The sequence below is a fragment of the Psilocybe cubensis genome, chromosome 9 (assembly GCF_017499595.1).
Source record: "Psilocybe cubensis strain MGC-MH-2018 chromosome 9, whole genome shotgun sequence".
In the NCBI taxonomy this organism is placed as follows: Eukaryota; Fungi; Basidiomycota; class Agaricomycetes; order Agaricales; family Agrocybaceae; genus Psilocybe; species Psilocybe cubensis.
This window is the reverse complement of record NC_063007.1, coordinates 1,061,219-1,080,345: the sequence shown is the minus strand read 5'-3', so window position 1 is coordinate 1,080,345 and position 19,127 is coordinate 1,061,219. Positions and strand designations below refer to the sequence as shown.

The 19,127-nt window shown below is 46.2% G+C and overlaps 6 protein-coding genes across 6 annotated transcripts; 3 read left to right on the top strand and 3 right to left on the bottom strand.

Moving 5' to 3' along the window:
* Nucleotides 1-1,112: 1,112 nt before the first annotated feature.
* On the top strand, nt 1,113-2,045 carry JR316_0009778 (Putative protein YetA; the record flags this gene model as incomplete). The annotated part of the gene is made up of 3 exons (XM_047895462.1): nt 1,113-1,306; nt 1,359-1,531; nt 1,609-2,045. 3 exons carry the CDS (start codon nt 1,113-1,115, stop codon nt 2,043-2,045), a joined length of 804 nt encoding a protein of 267 aa, XP_047745181.1.
* A 4,138-nt stretch (nt 2,046-6,183) lies between these two features.
* On the top strand, nt 6,184-7,945 carry JR316_0009777 (Serine/threonine-protein kinase STY46; the record flags this gene model as incomplete). Its single annotated transcript, XM_047895461.1, has 7 exons — nt 6,184-6,249; nt 6,301-6,597; nt 6,649-6,891; nt 6,949-7,128; nt 7,182-7,250; nt 7,307-7,528; nt 7,589-7,945. 7 exons carry the CDS (start codon nt 6,184-6,186, stop codon nt 7,943-7,945), a joined length of 1,434 nt encoding a protein of 477 aa, XP_047745180.1.
* A 604-nt stretch (nt 7,946-8,549) lies between these two features.
* On the bottom strand, nt 8,550-10,929 carry JR316_0009776 (Pyranose dehydrogenase; the record flags this gene model as incomplete). Its single annotated transcript, XM_047895460.1, has 12 exons — nt 8,550-8,636; nt 8,706-9,052; nt 9,115-9,187; nt 9,246-9,429; nt 9,493-9,712; nt 9,779-9,958; nt 10,018-10,222; nt 10,273-10,379; nt 10,436-10,453; nt 10,499-10,593; nt 10,651-10,732; nt 10,806-10,929. 12 exons carry the CDS (start codon nt 10,927-10,929, stop codon nt 8,550-8,552), a joined length of 1,722 nt encoding a protein of 573 aa, XP_047745179.1.
* A 3,382-nt stretch (nt 10,930-14,311) lies between these two features.
* JR316_0009775 (uncharacterized protein) lies at nt 14,312-14,610 on the top strand (the record flags this gene model as incomplete). Its single annotated transcript, XM_047895459.1, has 3 exons — nt 14,312-14,351; nt 14,406-14,473; nt 14,530-14,610. 3 exons carry the CDS (start codon nt 14,312-14,314, stop codon nt 14,608-14,610), a joined length of 189 nt encoding a protein of 62 aa, XP_047745178.1.
* An 833-nt stretch (nt 14,611-15,443) lies between these two features.
* On the bottom strand, nt 15,444-17,478 carry JR316_0009774 (FKBP12-associated protein 1-like protein; the record flags this gene model as incomplete). Its single annotated transcript, XM_047895458.1, has 7 exons — nt 15,444-15,924; nt 15,988-16,043; nt 16,103-16,175; nt 16,247-16,597; nt 16,657-16,752; nt 16,812-17,071; nt 17,137-17,478. 7 exons carry the CDS (start codon nt 17,476-17,478, stop codon nt 15,444-15,446), a joined length of 1,659 nt encoding a protein of 552 aa, XP_047745177.1.
* A 638-nt stretch (nt 17,479-18,116) lies between these two features.
* Nucleotides 18,117-19,127, bottom strand: JR316_0009773 (NF-X1-type zinc finger protein NFXL1; the record flags this gene model as incomplete). Its single annotated transcript, XM_047895457.1, has 1 exon — nt 18,117-19,127. The coding sequence occupies one exon, from the start codon at nt 19,125-19,127 to the stop codon at nt 18,117-18,119; it is 1,011 nt and encodes a 336-aa protein (XP_047745176.1).

Genomic DNA, 19,127 nt, shown 5'->3' with positions numbered 1-19,127 from the left:
TTTGCCTTCGGATTAATTTCATCGACCGTAGAAATCGGTATAACTTGCAATATTCTCAGCGGCTCCAATGGATGGTCAGGTCTACTGTTGATTACTCCGTACAAAATTCAACCACTGCCATATAATGCTTACAATTGGAGCTAGTTGAACCCACCTGTGAGACATATCCAAGTTCCCCTGGGGCACTGCATCCATTATTAACGATGTATGTCCCAACTCGATAATACGTACTTGTAAACTAGAGGGAAGAGTCCCATCCCATTCCAGGCCATTGCTGTTCCTCATCGCAATATCGTATACGTCTCGCGTATGTGTAGGGGGTGTATCTTCATCCCTGATAACCTGAATCTTTTGACCTTTCTCGTTTCCTGTAAACAGTGGGCAGAGATTATACTGATATGCTAAGGTAGATTCCCCATGTTGTACGTTGAATAAGCACTGGAAATTGTTTGATGCTGATGCTGAGCTTCGAGAAATGGTCGAGCTAATGGATAGCGAGGTATAGGCAGAAGCCATGCGGAGAGTTATCAAGTCTCCACATAGAAGTACTACCCCTGTTCTCTGGAAAAACGATAACTTCCCTGCTCCACAACAGGCTACAGCACAAGCTCGGATATAGGTCTGTTGTTTGAGATAATTGTAGAAGCCGTCTTAGAAGTCAGGGTGGGTTTTAGTCACGGTCCGCCGACAGGTCGATGGATTGTCGGGCCGACAGGCGGGAATGCCTCGCCACTCAGGATATTATATTCTTTACAGTAACAGGCAGTCCACGCGCCCCAACAGAAGGCAAATTATACGCTGAACCAATGACATATTCGCAAATCATTGCCAGTACTAACTGGAAGCGGGATCATGTGGTATCAATACCGAGATGACCTTCGAAAATAATAAATGCACCTAAACTTGTCCTACCCTTCTCTCAACCATAGTGAATGACGGAACTATTGACGCCCAAAAGGTTCTGAAGTTGTACACCATGTGAACGCTCTTCCACAACTTCCGACACCAACACATGATGTATAACCGGTCCGGCAATTATTGTTCCTCTGGGTTCAAGTTCGTTCAAAAGTCATTCAGGATGAAGGATGAGGCCACCTTTCATAATTGAAATCATGAGTCCAAGTTCGAAGTCGATTGACGCAGCTGGAGTCGATGTACGTTGGCTCGACGGTGCTGCGCCGAACACTTTACCTGCCGGGAATGCGTTTGGTATTCCATGGGCACAGGGCGCGATTGACCGCACCACTCCGATTTCTGCAATAGGAGAATCTGGAGGGATACCCGTTCAATCCTGGCCGTTAGCATAGTACGTGAACGAAAATCTTGATAGTGATTGCGAAATCTGACCCTTACATTAGCTGGCCAGATGGTAGTCTCAAATGGACTGGACATGCTATTGGAACCGACAGTCTTAGTAACATCGGAAATGGGTTTAGCATTGCTCCTGGGACACCCACAGAGCCAAAGAGTCCCGTGTCTGTCCAAACCGGAAGCGATGGAAGCGTCACTATGTCAACTGGAAATTTCTCAGGTAAAAATCAATATTTACGAATAGGTTATTGGAGGTTATTGGCTTACAATGGTTTTCAGCAACGTTTCTGTCAACAGGCACGACTATCGTTTCGTCATTGTCTCTTTCGGGTAATAAATTGGCACAGAATGGGCAATTAGTTTTACAGTTGCAAAATGCCCCTGACCCAGACTTTTCTGCCTCGTCTACAACGGCTGCCATTGGGTCTGTAGTGCAACCGGCCAGCATACAAAAAATGCTAGGCCGTGTTGATAACCTCACAGTCGAGCAATCAGGACCTGTGCGAGGAGTTATCAAGGTGGGCAATGGTCCAATAGTCGCAGATAGTATCTTACTTACACATGCTGATGTCAGGTGTCAGGTCAATACACCACAGGATCAAATGAAGGACATGCAGATTTCCTACCCTTCACTGTCAGATTTTATCTTGCATCCGGGGCGACTACAATTAGAGCAGTTCATTTTTTTATCTTCGATGGCGACCAACAGAAAGACTTCATTAAGGGTTTGGTAAGATATTAAATTAATGCAAGTGCCGTCTTAGAAACTTACTAAACCGGGATTGAATGAAGGGTTTCCAATTTTCGACGCCAATGTCTGACTTATTGCACGATAGGCATGTTCGCTTCATGAACACTTTGCCTCCAATCACAACGTCGCCAGCACCACCTTCTCAGCCTGCCATACCCGGTGTCTGGGGAGAACCTATCCGTGTCGTTTCTGGATTGAGAAGGGACGCTACTGCTGCTGTGCTCGATCCCCAGTTTAATGGATTGTTAACCCCTCCGGTCAGTACATGGCCTACAACAGTATCCAGCGAGCTTGATATGCTTGCAGTGAGTCTCAATTGTAAAAAAAAATCCTATGCATCAATTGTTAACCTTATATTTTATAAGGTATGGAGTGACTACTCACTTGAGCAACTGAGCTCTGAGCACTTCCAAATTTACAAAAGAACAGACAAAGGAGACGCTGTTTCGTGGTTACGTGCAACAGGGTCTGGTTCCGGAAGACGCGCAGCAGGATTGGGTTATGTGGGTGGTGCTTCAGGCGGAGGGGTAGCCTTTGCAATAAAAGGTAAATCAAGAATACCACAAGGACAACGTACGTGTGACATACCGCATTGCAGACTTTTGGCAAGGCGCTCCGCGATCGCTAGATATTCGTGGGGCAGGGACAGATACAGCAACAACAACACTTTGGGCATACAGCCCGAAGGTACATGTCTATCACCCACGCTGATGCACCAGGAAAGCTAACGTGACTGGCAATCAGGCGCCAGCTATGGATATGCGTCATTACGATACGGTTCCCCATGGTGTATGTGCAAGGTATAATTCCTCCTAGGAGACTACATGCTGACCAAAATCCAGCTTGACTTAGCATATGAGGATGTGGGGGACCCCGATCCAAACCCTATAGGGGTAGGTCGATCATATGAATTTTCGCTCCAGCTGTTTGGCGCTACGCCTTCCCGGCAAACATTATCGCAACTTGCAGTCGTCCATGTGAGTCTCCGAGTAAGAGCAGCCGCAAACATGAACATTGACTTGTCAGTAGACCAAGATACCTCAGTTGGTCTGCACCCCTGAATTTTATGCATCGCAAAAGCTATTTGGCGGTCGATGGTGTGTGGTGTTATCTTTGTCGAGGAGCATTTTTTGAGTAAACTGTTGGGGTAGGAACGTCCCAGATACGTCGACAACTGGTGCAGCGGCCCTGGAGAAACGGAAAAGCGATTTGCTAGATTTCTATGTCGCAGTGAGTATTTTAGAGTAATCGTTGTTTGCGTCTCACTTTGAGCCCTACCAGGAGCCTGACCAACGTCAATTCTATGGATTCTGGCATTATGGAGATATTATGCATACGTACGATCAAACTCGTCATGACTGGAGATACGATGTTGGAGGGTACGCTTGGGATAACGGAGAGCTATGTAAGCAATCCAGTCCATTTTCGTCTAAGATGTGTCGTCTGTACTCACCAGAATGGCTGTTTTTTCACTACAAAGCATCTGACCTTTGGCTTTGGATGTCATTTTTAAGGACCGGGAGAGCTGACATTTTCAGAATGGCTCATGCCATGACCCGCCATTTGTCCGAGGTAGACTTCCATCATATCGGCCCTTTTGCAGGTCTTGGTAGTAGACACAACGTTTCTCACTGGGGAGATGGCGCTAAGGAGGCGCGTGTTGCTGGAAGCACCGTAAAGAGGCCTTTCTACTATCTGACCAGTAAGTTTAGACGCGCATACATGTACATGATAGATAACCTACACCTGGATAGCTGACGAACTGGTCGGGGATTTGATGGATTACTCACTACAAGCCGGTCAAACGATTATGACATGGGATCCGCTGAGAAAGGTGCTTCCACCCCCACCTTCCCAGGGTCCTGGGAGACTGAGGATTGGCCCGGACTGGACAACATTGGCAGGTAATTGGTTCACAAAATGGGAAAGGACGGTATGACAACGAATATCGATATGATGCAAGCCGGAACTGATGAGATGGGATAGAATGATTCTACTTGGAGAGATCTCATTAAGACTGGGATGGTGCGATATCATATTCTTGCCGAAATTTCGTATTGCCGAGATTGGACAGAATGACATTGGCAGATTTCAGTATGGACTATTCACCGGGAACGGCACTGCTGTAGGATGGAATGCTGATACTGCGCATATGGTTGATGAGGGTGGAGAAGGTGATGGCTCGTGAGTTTTCTGGTTCTCAATCTAGTTGTGGAGTTTCGACACTTTGCTCATAACAAAGATAAACGGTGGTATAGGTACAGCTTGGTGATGATTTTCGGCGGGGGTGAATTCCTTATGGAAGCCATGGACATAATAACCGATGAACCAGAATTTGACGCGGCTTGGTTGGACTTTTGCCGATTGTATAATGGATCAGACGCTGAGTAAATCAACGCTCCTGGCTATTATTGAATGGTCTTCGATGCTTACTTTTGTTCCCCCAGCAAGATTGCTAGATACGGCAAAACCTTTGCAAGTAAGGATTTTCCACAGGTAGGGCATCAGTTTCATGACAAAAAGTTGGTGCTTGTGATCCTTGATTCTAGTATTATGCGAAGTTGCAGGCATACGCCGGGGAGCGCCTAAAGAATACGGCCTTGAAGCAAGCGGCATGGGACATCATCAATAAAAATACGGTTGGAATTTGGGAACCTGTGCAGACAATCGGAGGAACAGATGTTCTGTCCGAAATCACAGAGGTAAGCATACACCTCTCATCATCTGCCAATTTGCGCGATAATAAACGTACTTGTGTCAAGATACCAAATTTAAATACCAACGATGCTGGTCAATTATCTTTGTCTGAATATGCCGTCCTGGCCATTGCCCCGGAGTTAGCACCGAATAGCATCAGACTTGCTGCGCTTTCCTCGCGTTCGGATATTTGGGATGGATCAACCACTGCCGGGGATGAGGAAGAGGGTTTCAATAAAGCAAGCAGAAAGAAAACTCGAAATGTATCCTGGAGATCCCTCATTTGTTGTAGATAGTCGTAAAGTGCTGTGAGATATAAATACTCAAAGGAAAATGTTTTTGCTCTGCATCACCCATGGGCAGCATTGGCATGTTGAAGAATTTGCGAAGAGATGCAGTGTGCGTGTGGGCAGACGTCAACGACTTCGGCTTAATTCGGAGCATGGAAAGAATTTTGAATTTCAAGCTCCGTCTTATTCTGAAACTGAACTTACTGAAGCGTAGTAAAGTATCGCCTTGAACACCAGTGACCACAACACACTCTTCAAAATTCTCATAGCGTCATTGAGAATCCTGTGAGTTCTTTACAACGTAAAGTCGGCCTACTTAATCAATACCTGTATTTGACTGATGTTAGTTAAAAACTCCATCAGAATCTGTATATTTGTACTATGACATAGCCCTGAGGCGGACGTCACGGTTATCCACTTCAGTCAATTTTCCAATTTCTCCGCTTACATCTGTTTTCTTGTCAGCCACCGCAAATTCACGACATGGGGGGAACCTTCATTGCGAACCTAATGAGCTCACATGAGACCACATTGGGGGAATTGATCATCAAGGTGCGTGGGTCTCTAATCGTTTAATACAATTGTACAGCCACTGTGCCGTCATATGCGGTATATAACAGAGCTGACTGAGCTATTCTGCATGTTTATGAGGGCCTATGTCCCCGGAACTTCTACTATACATTCTGCTCACGCATGCCGTCCAGATTCCCTAATGAAAAGTCATACCTCGACTGGGACACTTACTTCCTGGAACTCGACTTTCTTGGTCGTTACTTCCTATCCCATATAATTCAAAGTGTGTACAGCTTTGCACTGTAGAATGTGACGTGGAACACTTACGCGCATACAGATGATTCAATCCAACATCATTGGCCGAAATTAACTCGGGCGCTACGCCAAATGACTGATGAAGGATTTTACAGTTTCTGTAGGGACGTAACGGAAGAGATGTTCAGGAGAAACAATGATATGCGGGACGGCGGTGCGTTACAACAACATAGACCTATCATATTGAAATTTCACAATTTTCTTGCAGTACTGTTTCTTCCCTCACATGATAATATGCCTCTAGGACAAAAACATACGCGTCGGAAGCTTGCCACTATCAATCATGAGAATTTTCATCATCTTTGCATGACTGTATGCTACGAAATCGGACGGCGCTGTTCCAAAGAAACGGTAAAAGAGGAACACAGACAGGTTTGTTTCAATATATTGTGTAATGTTAATTAGCCCATCATTTCACATTAGGTACCTCATACCATTCCCCCTATTTCCTTGAGCAACACCTGCAAATCGTGGGATTCAGTTGAACGCGCTCAATTGCTTGATAATTATCACCCTCAGTATTCATACGCACAATTCTATCCGGAACATCGTGACGACCTCAATCTGCAATTAGCGGAGTGTTTAGGTGATCGGTTTACTGCAATTACATCAGTAATCTACTCGCTCTTTGCTTCGATACTGCAAGATAAAGATCGTTATGATGCATTATTGAGTTATCGAGGTGATTCTGCTCAGCAAATTCTTGATCTTTTGCAAATGGTAACGTTGCATTCTCATTACTCTTTAAGCTTCATTAAATTAGAAACACAGTTATTGGATTGTCCGGAAGCGAACGCTGCTACAAAGAAGAGCCTTCTGGTTACCCTCGCAAAACTAAGTAGTAGAACTGGCTTGCATCCTCGGTGCTTCATTTTGACGGGTATTTTGCGAGGGAGCTCGCCCTTGGTTTCTGGGGCGTTTGGCGACATTTGGAAGGGCGATTTTAACGGACGACCTGTTTGCTTAAAAGTCATCAAGATGTATGCAGACTCGAGCAAGGAGAAGTGGGTCAAGGTACTACGATTCTTGTTTGAGGTCAATTTCACTGTTCCGATGCTTACATTTGTTCAGACTTTTTCCAAGGAAGCCATATTGTGGAGTCACGTATCTCACCCAAATGTTCTGCCTTTTTACGGAATTTTCCACCTCGACGAAATTCATGGAAGGATGTGCCTTGTTTCTCCGTGGATGGACCGTGGAAATATAAATGAATATTTGATCCAGAACCCAAGTGTCTGTCGGTTATTCTTGGTACTACTTTGTTCAGATTTCTGCCAGTTTCTATACCTGAATTATACATTTAGACATTAGACATTGCACAAGGTTTGGTATACCTTCATGAGCAGGGTATTGTCCATGGAGACATCAAAGGTGTCAGTATGAAATCGTTTTGCTCTCAAAGATTATATGATCTCAAGCCTGACTTTAGGCAAATATCCTCGTAACGGAGTCAGGTCGCGCCTGTCTGGCCGATTTCGGACTTTCCAGATTTCAGGACGGTGCAGAACTTTCTGGTTCACAGTCCGGAAGCACCAGCTTCTTGGGTGGTACGACTCGCTGGCAGGCTCCCGAACTTTTGGATCCAAAGGTTGAACATCCACAACTAACAAAAGAAAGCGACGTTTACGCATATGCATGCGTTCTTTATGAGGTACGTCACTTCTGAGGTGTCTTTTAAAGACCCACATTTTCTGACAAAAATGTTCTGCAGATCTATGTCGGAAGGGTTCCATTTTTTGAATATATGAGAGATGTGACTGTCATTTATAAGATTGGGCAAGGCAAAAAGCCTTCGTGTCCGCCTCCAGATAGCCAATCATTTTCTATATGGGGGCTTACAGACCAGCTATGGAGCTTGATGGAACAGTGCTGGGAGAAAGATGCCCAAACCCGGCCTTCTATCTTCGAGATCATGTTGGGAATTGAAAATATATGCTCATCGCTCTCGGATCCGCGTACTACCGACGACTGGGAGGAGCGTTCCGCTTCCCGGTTTCGAAATTCAATCTACCGAAGTGATCGTCTCTCAATACATGTTCTGGAGACTGTTTTATCATGGGTGAGTTGATCAAAGAGTTTTAATAAATTGCGGCCTTATCATACCATACGCTATAGATTTGATTGGAGTTGCTTCTGCCTGCGCAGCTGCGTGAATGGTTCATGTCGCAATAAAATGACGAGCAATCCGGGAATAACAGGATCCTTATAAGTACTTGTCTCATGCGCCTTGGATATCATAATGTACATAAAAATTGACGTGACGGCGCTTGCGTGTGCCCGCTCAGCGCTGATTATGGAAGGCTTGCGACAAAAGGTATGCTAATCTTTCTGGGATGCATAAGGAAAAGGCAGATACCATCACTGAACCGCCTACTATTCGAAGCCAGAAGGTAGGAAACGACATTTAAATATTGAACGACCTGGGTTTTCAGATTCACTATAATCGGCTCAGAGGTTTCACTGCGGTCCCGCTCCTGGTCAGGTATAGCACTAATGGTTCAGGACCGTCGTGAATCACGTATATCTCGCTATACCTTTACTTTTCAGGAAAAATAACACAGGATCTACGCGAAAAATGAGGTGACCGGAACATCACATCCTACTAAGAATGAAGGTAGTTCGATGTGTTGACAAACGCTACCCTGAAGGTATCATATATTTTGCCATGACAATCACTTCCATGCGTTTTTAATGAGATCCGATGCATGCTCTGCAATTGCGTACACAGGAGCTTGAGTATGTCCACTGATGATGAAAGGCTGATATATGCATCAAGTTATTTTTTTTGAGTTTCGTCGAATTTCAGCGCTATGAAGAGTGGGTCTCACCAATATAGAACCATCGACGATACGAAGACCAGAAGCACCTTTGACAAGGAGATCAGGATTGACCACACCATAATTGGCGTTGACTGCAGACATCGCGGCAGTGCCAACTCCATGCTGAGTACTGAACACAGTGTTTTGAATAAAGTCTTCGAGGTCGGCATCCGTTGCATTAGCGAATGGAGATGTTTGCTCAATAATATAATTTTTCCAGACCGGAGCTTTGTAAAATTCTTGTGTGAGCTTGATACCTTCCACCATAGCAAGAATATCGAATCTGTTTGTGAAGAATCCCATGTCGATGAGGGGCTTTCCTAATGGATCTGTAGAATTGAGCGAAACGGAACCTCCTGGTATTGAGATAGAGTGCGTTGCTATGATGACCGTCCATGAGCGAGATAATGTTACTCACTTGAGCCTGGAGTTACCAAAATAAAGCCCATGCCGCCGCTATTACCTGGCTCCAATGCTTGAGAAGTCGGGCTCTAATATAAATTTAGACACATAAACTCAAGCACCGATATCGAGCATCAAAATACATACAAAAGGTACGAATTCCAAGTGAGGAGTATTCGGTCCTGCTGCTGGATCTATACCTGTCTTAAGCGCGGCAGAATTCGATGGTAGACGCGTCCAGGCAATGAAGTTGGAAGCTGGATTGACGTATGGTCCCGTCCTGTTGAATTCCCATTGAGCCAATGCCATGGCTTGTAGAGTGGAATTTGTGCTGAGACTTATGTTCACAATTACTAAAGATGTTCAGCAAGATTGGCGGACTGATTTGACTTACTTGCTGAGAGGATCGTTCGAGTTGACTGAGTAAGCGACTTCTACTATTGGTTGATCAGAAAAGTTCTTTCCTACGCTCGGTAGGTGTAGGACGCCAGGGATTCCAAGTTTGAGTAACTCCTCGCGATCTCCAACACCCGAGTTCATGAGTATTTGAGGAGTGTTGACCGGGCCTGCTGATAATATGATCTCCTTCTTGGCCGTAAGTCGTACGTTAGTACCTGAGCAATGTTTAATCAAAGCTCGTGAATACCATAAAGATGACCCAAAATCAAAATGCTTCTCACCATCGAGCTCAATTGAACTAAACGTCGGAACACCAGAGGATCCTTTTTTCGTGCTGTGGATACGGTTCACCTTGGTGTTCAACAGAACATGCAAATTGGTTCGACTTGTGAAATTATCCGACAAGTAGGCGGTAGCAGAGCTACTCCTGGTCCCATTGCCAATACTTGCTTGAAACCAACCTATCAAAGATGTCCTCGTTTAGTCATGGTACGTCAGACGACAAAGACAAAATCATCACCCAGGCCAAGAGGTCTGCCCGCATTCATGTCCAATAGGAAAGGAAATTGTTGGGGTAGTTGACCTGGTACCTGGAGAATCATGCTATCGATGCTCTGAGGAAACCCAGGCAAACTTGTGGACATCATTCCGTCAAATCCATGGACAGATGGATCGAACTCCCCTCGAGTATCATGGAGGTCAGCGGGAGGACTCCATTTTTCATTCTAATTGATTCATTATTATGCAGACCTCTCCTAGATGCTGGCAGATGAACCTTGAGAATATACGGAAGTAGTTTTTCCCATGACCATCCAGCATCGTCGGTGATATTGGCCCACCGATCGTAATCGTCCCTCGAGCCTCTAGTATAGAACATGCCATCTGCCAAGACATATCAGTAATCTCTACGTCGATTAAACCACTATGTCATATCGTACTGTGCGAACTGCAACCTCCTAAGATGTGACCCCTTGGATAATCAATTGTTCGATTGTTCATACCAATTCCAGGAGAGGTAGTGTAATTCCAGTCGTATATCGTCTTTTGAAGATTAAAATCAAACGCAGGGACCATGGCGTTGAGGACCCCTTCATTTCTATTTGTATAAATGAACTCGGTTTTGGTTTTGAGGAGAAAGGTATACCACACATACGTCGGACCAGCCTCGATAACTAGAATCTGGAATTTTGATATCTCTGACAGCCTGTTGGCTACCACCGCACCAGCTGTTCCTCCTATTTCAAAGAAAAGATAAAAGAGAAAATAATTGTATCGATTTTCACCAAAGCTGTTAAAAACTTGACAAACCTCCGATTACAATGAAATCAAACGATGTTGATTTCAATTCACTGATATGCTGGAGTACTGCTGCAGTGCAAATCTCAAACAATACAGTGGCCAAGACACCGAAGGAAACAATGAGGCTTTTCATCTCGAAAGTCGAAGAAATGGTATAGGAGGTATGGGTGCCTTAAAGGTGATCACATTTATAGGCAAATAAATTTAAAGCCTTGACACGAAATCAGCGCATGCAGACAGATGCACAGAAGACAAAAAATTACCCACCGGACCGCTACCCAAATCCCCAAACAAGTGCCATTTGACTACCCATGATTTGCTATACTCATGCTGCCTTCTTTGCAGCATGGCTTGCGATGCAAATAGCAAGCTTTTGATGATTTTCGGGAACGAAACGGTAGAAACCACCGCGGATCTGGCCCTCCAAGTATTCAGATATTCAGATTTTGAACTGGAGCCGCCGCAAGACAAACAGAAGTGATACAAGGATAAATGAGTGCCAATTGATGTTCAAAAACCATTTAATCTGCATGACTTTTCGCGAGTTGCCGTACGATTTTCCCTATGAAAACATTGGCGTTGCTCACCAGTTGAAAAATGAACACAGACATTTGTTAATTTCTTGCGTCCACAAAGGAATCAATTATTCGCTGATACTATTTCCTTGTCACAGGGGCCCTGGAGCCATGCATGGTGGGATTGAGAAGTTCGATGCATTGTCCAAATGATCATGACCTGGCGAACATAGGAGTGCTTTCTTTGCTTCGTTTATATCCGCTATTTTTGAGCTTTATGTCTGAGGTCTTCCCAAGACAGATATCCAATAACCAAAGCCGTTAGTGATCGCTGAATAGGCATTGTTTCAGAACTTTGCCCACCGTTATCTCTCTTGGTCGGGCGGCCTGTAGCATCTACAATATAGGTGATGTGCTCAATTGCAGCTATGAGGCATCCCCAGATTCTATTAGAGGAAAAGCATAACTTCCGTGTCAGTCATGATCGCCATGCAAACGCCACTCATATTCACACACCCTTTGGATGGCTTGAAAGAACGTAGTCTTTAGTCTTCTCTTAACTTGAAGGCAGGGCAACTGTCAGATGACAAGTTTACAGAGAGTCGAGCTTGATGAGATTGAACAGAACAGTCAGGTTCGGAAACCATTGCTGAGCATGTCGAAACAACCGTGTTGTAATTGCTCATACTGACCACCAGTGTAGGTTGGTGCAGAGATGACAGTATGGTGCTTGTTTTGTATTGGCAATACACGTGACTTGTCGTACTGAGAATCGGGAATTGAAAAATGGTGAAGGACAGGACGCGTCTTGGAGCTTAAACTGTCCACGTCAACTCTTAGACGTGCCTTTGTTCAATTTGAACACCTCTTTCTGCTTTAACTCAATGAATCATATATACCAACACTCAGAACGCCAGAAAACAAATATAAAAGAAAGATCTTGCCTTAGAAAACTCCAGTTGGCACTTGGAAACTTCTGTCTCTTTGTTGCAAGGCGAGGCCCAAAAGATAGAATAGGTGGTAATTTCGAGCAACGAATGCGACTCCACTACCGCTCCACATTTTTGAACAGAAATGGCGTTGAAGTAGGCTTCTCGGTATGTCAACCTTGGCTTTCAGCGTGTCGTTGGCTTCAGGACTCACCGCAATTGTAACAGTAACAGAAGTAGACTTGATCCAACGTGACACTAACTTGACACCCTGTACCTGCAAGACCTGTCACCTAAAGATTAAACGCGCACTCCCGGTTACAATTCTACCGCTACCTAATAAAATGCTTTCATACCCCCAGTCTCCAAACAAAAGCTTAGAGTGCGGTGCATTGTATGCAGGTACGAGCGTTCCATGTGGCTCTCATACAATGTATACTGAATGATATTAAGAGCATCGTCAGTGCATGTTCGAAAACGTCAATGCAAAACGAAAGCATTGGGCATTTAAATCTCGTCAAAAAAATACTTGATTTGGATTTTATTTTTTCCAGTCTTGACAATCAACTGTCACCTATTGCGACAGTTTTGCGGGGACCACTGAGACGGACAATCTGAACAATGTTGTTGAGATACGACAAAGCAGGTACGTTAGGCTACATTTGGCATGATCATTCTGATTATTCGATGCGACTATGTTTCAGTTGGTTTGAGAAGGGCTCCCTGCTCAACATATTTGGTAGCGAGTAACTCGGTGCCTGACACCTGTGCCTTCCTGGTAAAATTAAATAAGTTCAACGGCTACCGTGTGGCGATGGAAATTCCACGAAGTGAATTTCATTCCATTTTTACTAGTTCATTCGTTGGTGAAGACGCATCAAATCCCGTTCAGCATCAAGGCAAGACGAGCGCAGAATTTGATGGTCCTACATCTAGCTACCAAAGAAAATGCGTATATGCCTCAGGTATGTAGTCAAGTTTTCGAGAGACAGGTCCAACACCCAAATGGTGTATGCTGGTACGTTGGCCGTTTTTTTTTTCTTAAAGGTCGTTGAAAATTTCTCCAGCTGCTGCGGTCATAGACTATTTCTCACGGAAATGAAAATGACGGTTTAGTCTATTGGAGTAACATTCACCGAGACTCGAGCACAAATTTCAACTCCCCATATGTATAAAGTGCTTTTCACAAACGATGTTCTCTATTAGGTGAGACCCTCCCATTCACTGCCAGAATGTCAACGTCACGTGGTGTCTAAGAAAGGAGTGCTTGAAGCCAAATATAGACTCTGTGATCGCGGCATATACCGACTCTTGATTCCACAAAATCCGAGTGCAGCTTGCAGAATCCTTGCTTCGACTTTGCGCTTAGTTGACCTCGAGGCAAAGGTCTCTCGTAACCTTAGTAGGTTAGGGTGATCTCTACCATTTCCTTGAAGTTACCTCAAAACAACACACGTATCTTGACCTCAGTTCAGCGTCTGTTTCTTTGCCTCGGACAGATGGGTCCACAATCAGTCACTATGTGGCTATTCAATACTGAACACAATCCGTCCAAAAATCGACCGAGATGATGAGTATAAGCTAATCTTGAAATCATTGGGTGAGTGTGGGGTTAACATAACAACCAACAAACTTCAAAGTGACTAGACAAACACATTTCCGGATTGGGAACAAGGAGTTGTCCTGATTTGGATGTGTGTTTGTGGGATATCCCCATTTTTCTCAGAGCGAATCGTGACGTTCTGTGAGCGTCGGTGGCCTTGTAATGTCTTCTAGAGAGCATTTGATTACTGATTTCATTGGATCCCGGCATCGGCGTGGGGTGTTCCAGTCTAGATATGCCTGATTTACTCTTCCCCTTGACTGACCATTTCTGGAGGAGGCGGGGGCAACCTAATTGGGCATTCCCTTTATCCTATGCTTCTCGTGCAATTGGCGAACTAATAGTATAAAGACGGCATAGCGGAAAACGAGGAACTTCACAGAGTTACTGCCTTGCACTGTTCTCCAGTCCTCGACCTACATCCGCAACTTAGCAGCTTTCTTCAGCTCTTCATCACTCCCAATCAAAATGCAATTCACTCTCCTCACCACTGTCATCGTTGCCTGCAGTAAGTACTTTCCTTATACAGTCTTAGCAACCATTTTCTTATAGTTCTTCACAGTGACCGTCTTCGTGTCTGCATCACCAGTCCCTGCACCAGTAGCTGTTGAGGCTCGCAGAATCGTTCTTGTGAGTATCCGAGAGTCATAAAGCAATTGTTACATCATACTTACTTACAATGATAGCCTCGCGAAGCTGAGGTCGAAGTCGCTCGTGAACCCGAAGCCGAGCCTGAGCCATTCTGCTCCAAATACTCTTGCCTCTAAGGGCGCCTATCATTCCCTCCGACTCCCGCTAGGGTTCCTTGATTAGCACGGACCTGCGGAGAAGGAACCTGAGCATTGCAGATCTTGCTCAATCGCAAAAATCATTAAACCCCTCCTATACCATCACATTCATCCCCAATCATATCGCGTCACACCCTATATCATCGCCGACCGACACATACTCGAATCTCAATCCACACCCCTCGTCGATTCGACATGTTACTGACCCACCAACACCATAGCCTCCGTCTCATGGAAACCCATCTCATTACTTACCGCTTCTTTTTTCTCCAACGCTTTCGATAACCTACTAGACCATCTCTCTCTCTAACTCTCTGGATCTGTATTTTCTGTATCATTATCTTGTTCTCGATATCCTCTTTCCTTGTTGTGTAGATCTTCGTCTCCCCTCGCTTTCATTTTCTTTCGCGGATACTCTTTACACATTCCCCCTTTGCGCGTAGGTTATTCCCTCCGCTTGCACACCCCGTCATCACCATACCTTGCTATCTTTATAACCTGTTTTGTAACCTCTATCATGGGCATGTAGTTTTAGGCATTTTTTGGAAAGAAAGGAAAACAATATAAACATTTTATAAACACTCCTTCCGCATCGCATCGCATGCCATGTGATTTTAATTCAGATTGAATAACAACAGAAGTGCAGCAAAATCTACGGTGGTTGACAGTGAATCGAATGCATGTATGGATAACAAGAACGCTTAGCAAAGCTTATAGTACTGTAGGTAAGGTAGTAGTTGGTCATGCAAGCAGCCATCTATCCATAATCCCAAAGTGTCAAAAAGAACAGGAAAAAGCTAATGCACATAATCCTAAGCGTCGTCCTCCCAATCATCCGGCACCGGTTCATTTGCATTCGTACCCGAACCAGCACCTGAAGCGACAGCAGGAGACACAGCACGAGGTGTACCTGACTTCGACTGTGGTGCACTCGTGGTCGTGCCAACTAGCGAAGCGGTCGGACGAGGATTAGCGACCTGCGCACCCCAACCGCTGGTAGACGCCGCTGCTGGTGCACCTCCCGCGCCCGCGCCAGCCGGCTTCGAGACTACAGACGTCCATCCGCGATGCGTGCTTGGCGGTGTTGCAGGCTTAGGCGTTGCATTTGATCGCCACGACGCCGCTGCCGCTGCCGCAGCAGCTGAAGAGGCATTGGAGGGTGTTGCGGAGGCCGTCTTGAGACTTCTAAAGTCAGCGAGCTTGCCGAGGCTCGGAGGTGGTGCGTGCGAGGAGATGTATTGCGAAAGGACGGGAGATGGGATGCGCGTGTCGACGCGTCGGAGGAGTTGGACACTGATATATTACAGTACACGATTAGAGATAGAAAGAAATATATTTGAGGCACATTCGACAAACCTTCGATGCGGCTCTTGGTCCACCATCTGTGTGTCCATCCTGTAAACAGCCGCAAGCTGATGAAGCAAAGTTTTAGGTTCAAAAAATTTTAAGAATAAAATATGAAAATACGTACATCATGAACAAATTTGCGCCTGTCAGGGGGCATGTGTGGGAGAACCTGTGTCTTTTTCTCGGAGGTCACGAAGCTAATTAACAAGAACAACAAAGAATTAATCAGTACTTCATAGCAAAGCAAAGTAGAAAAAAAGAAACGCACTCTGCAAATGCCCTTTCAACAATGGGCAGAAACTTCATATTCGCTCTTGCAAATGCAACCACATCATCTGCATAGGTCGCCGCAGTCCCCGGCTTATCCCTGCCATCCATATTAATTCCCAGCGCATCAGCCAACCGCGCATTCCGTTTCGCGATCTGACATTCACTAGTGCACTTGGGTGCAGCAGAGGACGAGGAAGAGGATGAAGATGTCGCGGTACGTCCACATTGGACGGCTTGCCGTATGCGCCCACAGGAACAGGTGAGGGTGATGATAGATTGGCAAGGTTCAGTTTCGGGACATGTCGCGGGTGCGTGGCAGGGTCGGGTACAAGGGTGATGATTGGGCAGGCTGTGTAATGGTCAGTCAATGAGAAACATCAGAACAGGTGAAAAAGAAAACAGACGCACCAAGATTTACGAGACTTGCCGCACTGCGCGGTACACGCCCCGCACTCATCGCCGTGGCAAAGTCGTTCGCAATGGTGGAATCCGCACGCCATTAACCTAGAAAAAGTTTTAACGTTAGATAAACGCGTACACAAAAGATATCAGGACCAACGTACTTTCCACACACTGTGCCGCAGGAAACTTTCTCGGTCTCGAGCGAGCAGCGTACATTCGAGACAACCTTCTTCCCGCATGCGCATGTCTTGTCGGCCAGATAGGGGCACGGAGGACACGAGACGGTGTCGTCGTGACATGAATGCGGGGTGGCGGGGTGGCCACACGGAGGCGCGGATCGAGGACAGGGATAGTGACATTGTATCTTTGTTCCACAAGGAATCGGTGGTTCGTAGACAGTTCGTCCGCAAAAGCAAATGAGCTATCACACCGATCGGAGATTAGTTTCGACGTGATAAAAAGAAAATAAAAAATTGGGATGCCCACCTCTTCAAACGAGCTCCGAAGACACGGTCGACAAACGCCCCTGTGGTCCCTCTGCTCGCACTTGTGGTTCCCACACGAGAGCATCTTGCCACATACAAGATCGCACTCGTGCCATCCACCCTGCTCCTCGCCGATACCCTGCGCATGCGCATCTTCCATCATACGCCGCTTGCCCTTCTTTCCCGTGGTCATCGCCAGCGACGCAAGCGGGCAACATACCCTGCGGCATTGGTGCCGACCACAGGCTCGGAGCGCCTGGCATGGTTTATCGCATAAAACCTCTTTTTCCTCGACCCCGTCCCCCGCAGTATCTGAAGCGGATAGGACTTCGTAGCATGGCATGCTCTTTGTTGTGCCACCGCATCTGCACGGTCGCACGATTTGCACCATGCACGGCGGGCATGCGCCGTTATGGCACTTGGCAATGCATGGATGGTTGCAAGCTGGATGTGGTTTGGCGCAGGTCGATTCGCAAGTAGGTATGGGTGCCGAACAATCGACGCGCGCTGGAAATGCGTATTGAGAGACATCAGCTTCAGGAGACGGGGCGATCGTGTGTTTGCCGCATGGGCAGTGAGTTATCTTGGATGGTGAGCGTGGACAAATTGCAGGTTTGGAGGAAGGAGAATGGCAGGTCTTTTTGCATTTGTGCACTCCGCAATCGAAAAACCTGTGTCGAACATAAGAAAGAGACGAACGCGGATGTACATGTATGTATGCGCACCTATCGCAGATGTTATCACACCCGAACTTTCCGATCCATGGCGAAGATCCTTCAACGAAACATTCGATTTCCTTCCCTTCACCACAATTGATAGTTTTCTGCTCTTTGCCGCACCAACAGGTTGCTAACTCTGTCCTCTCGCACTTGCCACAATCTCCTTCATGGCAAATCTTCTCACAAGCGTGTTTTCCACAGTTGAGCGTCCGGCCGCATACCTTGTGGCAGGAAAGGTCGCGTATTCCTTTCCCTCGTACGTCTATTCCACAACGGAAGCTGAGGATATTTTTCTTTGGACAATAACACTCCAAACGGGTGGTAACTTGACAAGGCGGACAAGGGCCGGGATGGCACTGTAAGGGGCACGGATGGCCGCATCCACTTTCGCGCATACGAGAACATGAATTCCCACATGAATGGGGTGTTGCGAGACGAAGACGTTTGGGCTCAGAGGTGGAATTGCAAAAGCACCTGTGAAGTGTGATGAGCATATATCCCGATGAGAGGATGCAGTAACGTACCAATATCCAGAGGGAACTGCTTCTCGTTTAGCCTGACATCCAGGACATCTCCAGTCACCACCTTTATTTGGCTCTCCTCGCGCTCTCCAAGCGTCCGCAACTTCTTTGACGCTTTTGTCGGCCCATGAACGAATGCATTTGACATGGAAAGACGTCCAGCAATACTGAGCCACCTGGTTTTCGCTGGAAGTGACGATCGGAATGGAAGGTGAACATGACCAGATGGCTTGATCGGGGCGTATCGATGAGAAACAGATGGGGCAGTCGGGATATGGAGGGGTGCTCAAATTGCGGATGAGGCTCGACGTCAAATCGTCCCCTTGAGGAAGACGCCGGTTCTTTGAATGACCAGGCTCTTTATCACGAGAAGACTGGTTCTGCCTTTCATCCGGGTTTGTGAGTCCCGCTCCAAAGTTGGCTGCTCGTCGATTTCTGGGAGGCGGAGGGGCACCATCAGCATTGGCTGGAGCCTGTACGGGCTTTTTCTTTCTGGGGTTTCGAGGTTGAGAGTTGGTTTTCGGTTCGCCATCTACAACAGAGGACGGCGTGCTGGCTTCATTGGAAGGTTTTGCATCTTTTGGCTGTCGTGGCCGTCTAGGGGGTTTAGGTGCGCCTTCTGTGTTAGGTCTATTCTGTCGTGGTTGTCTACGTTTTTGTTGACTCGAACTGGCGAGTGAGTTTTCCAAAGTAGATTGGTTGTTTACAGGCGCGCTTGTTGTTGTTGCGACTATGGGGACTTCAGTGGACAT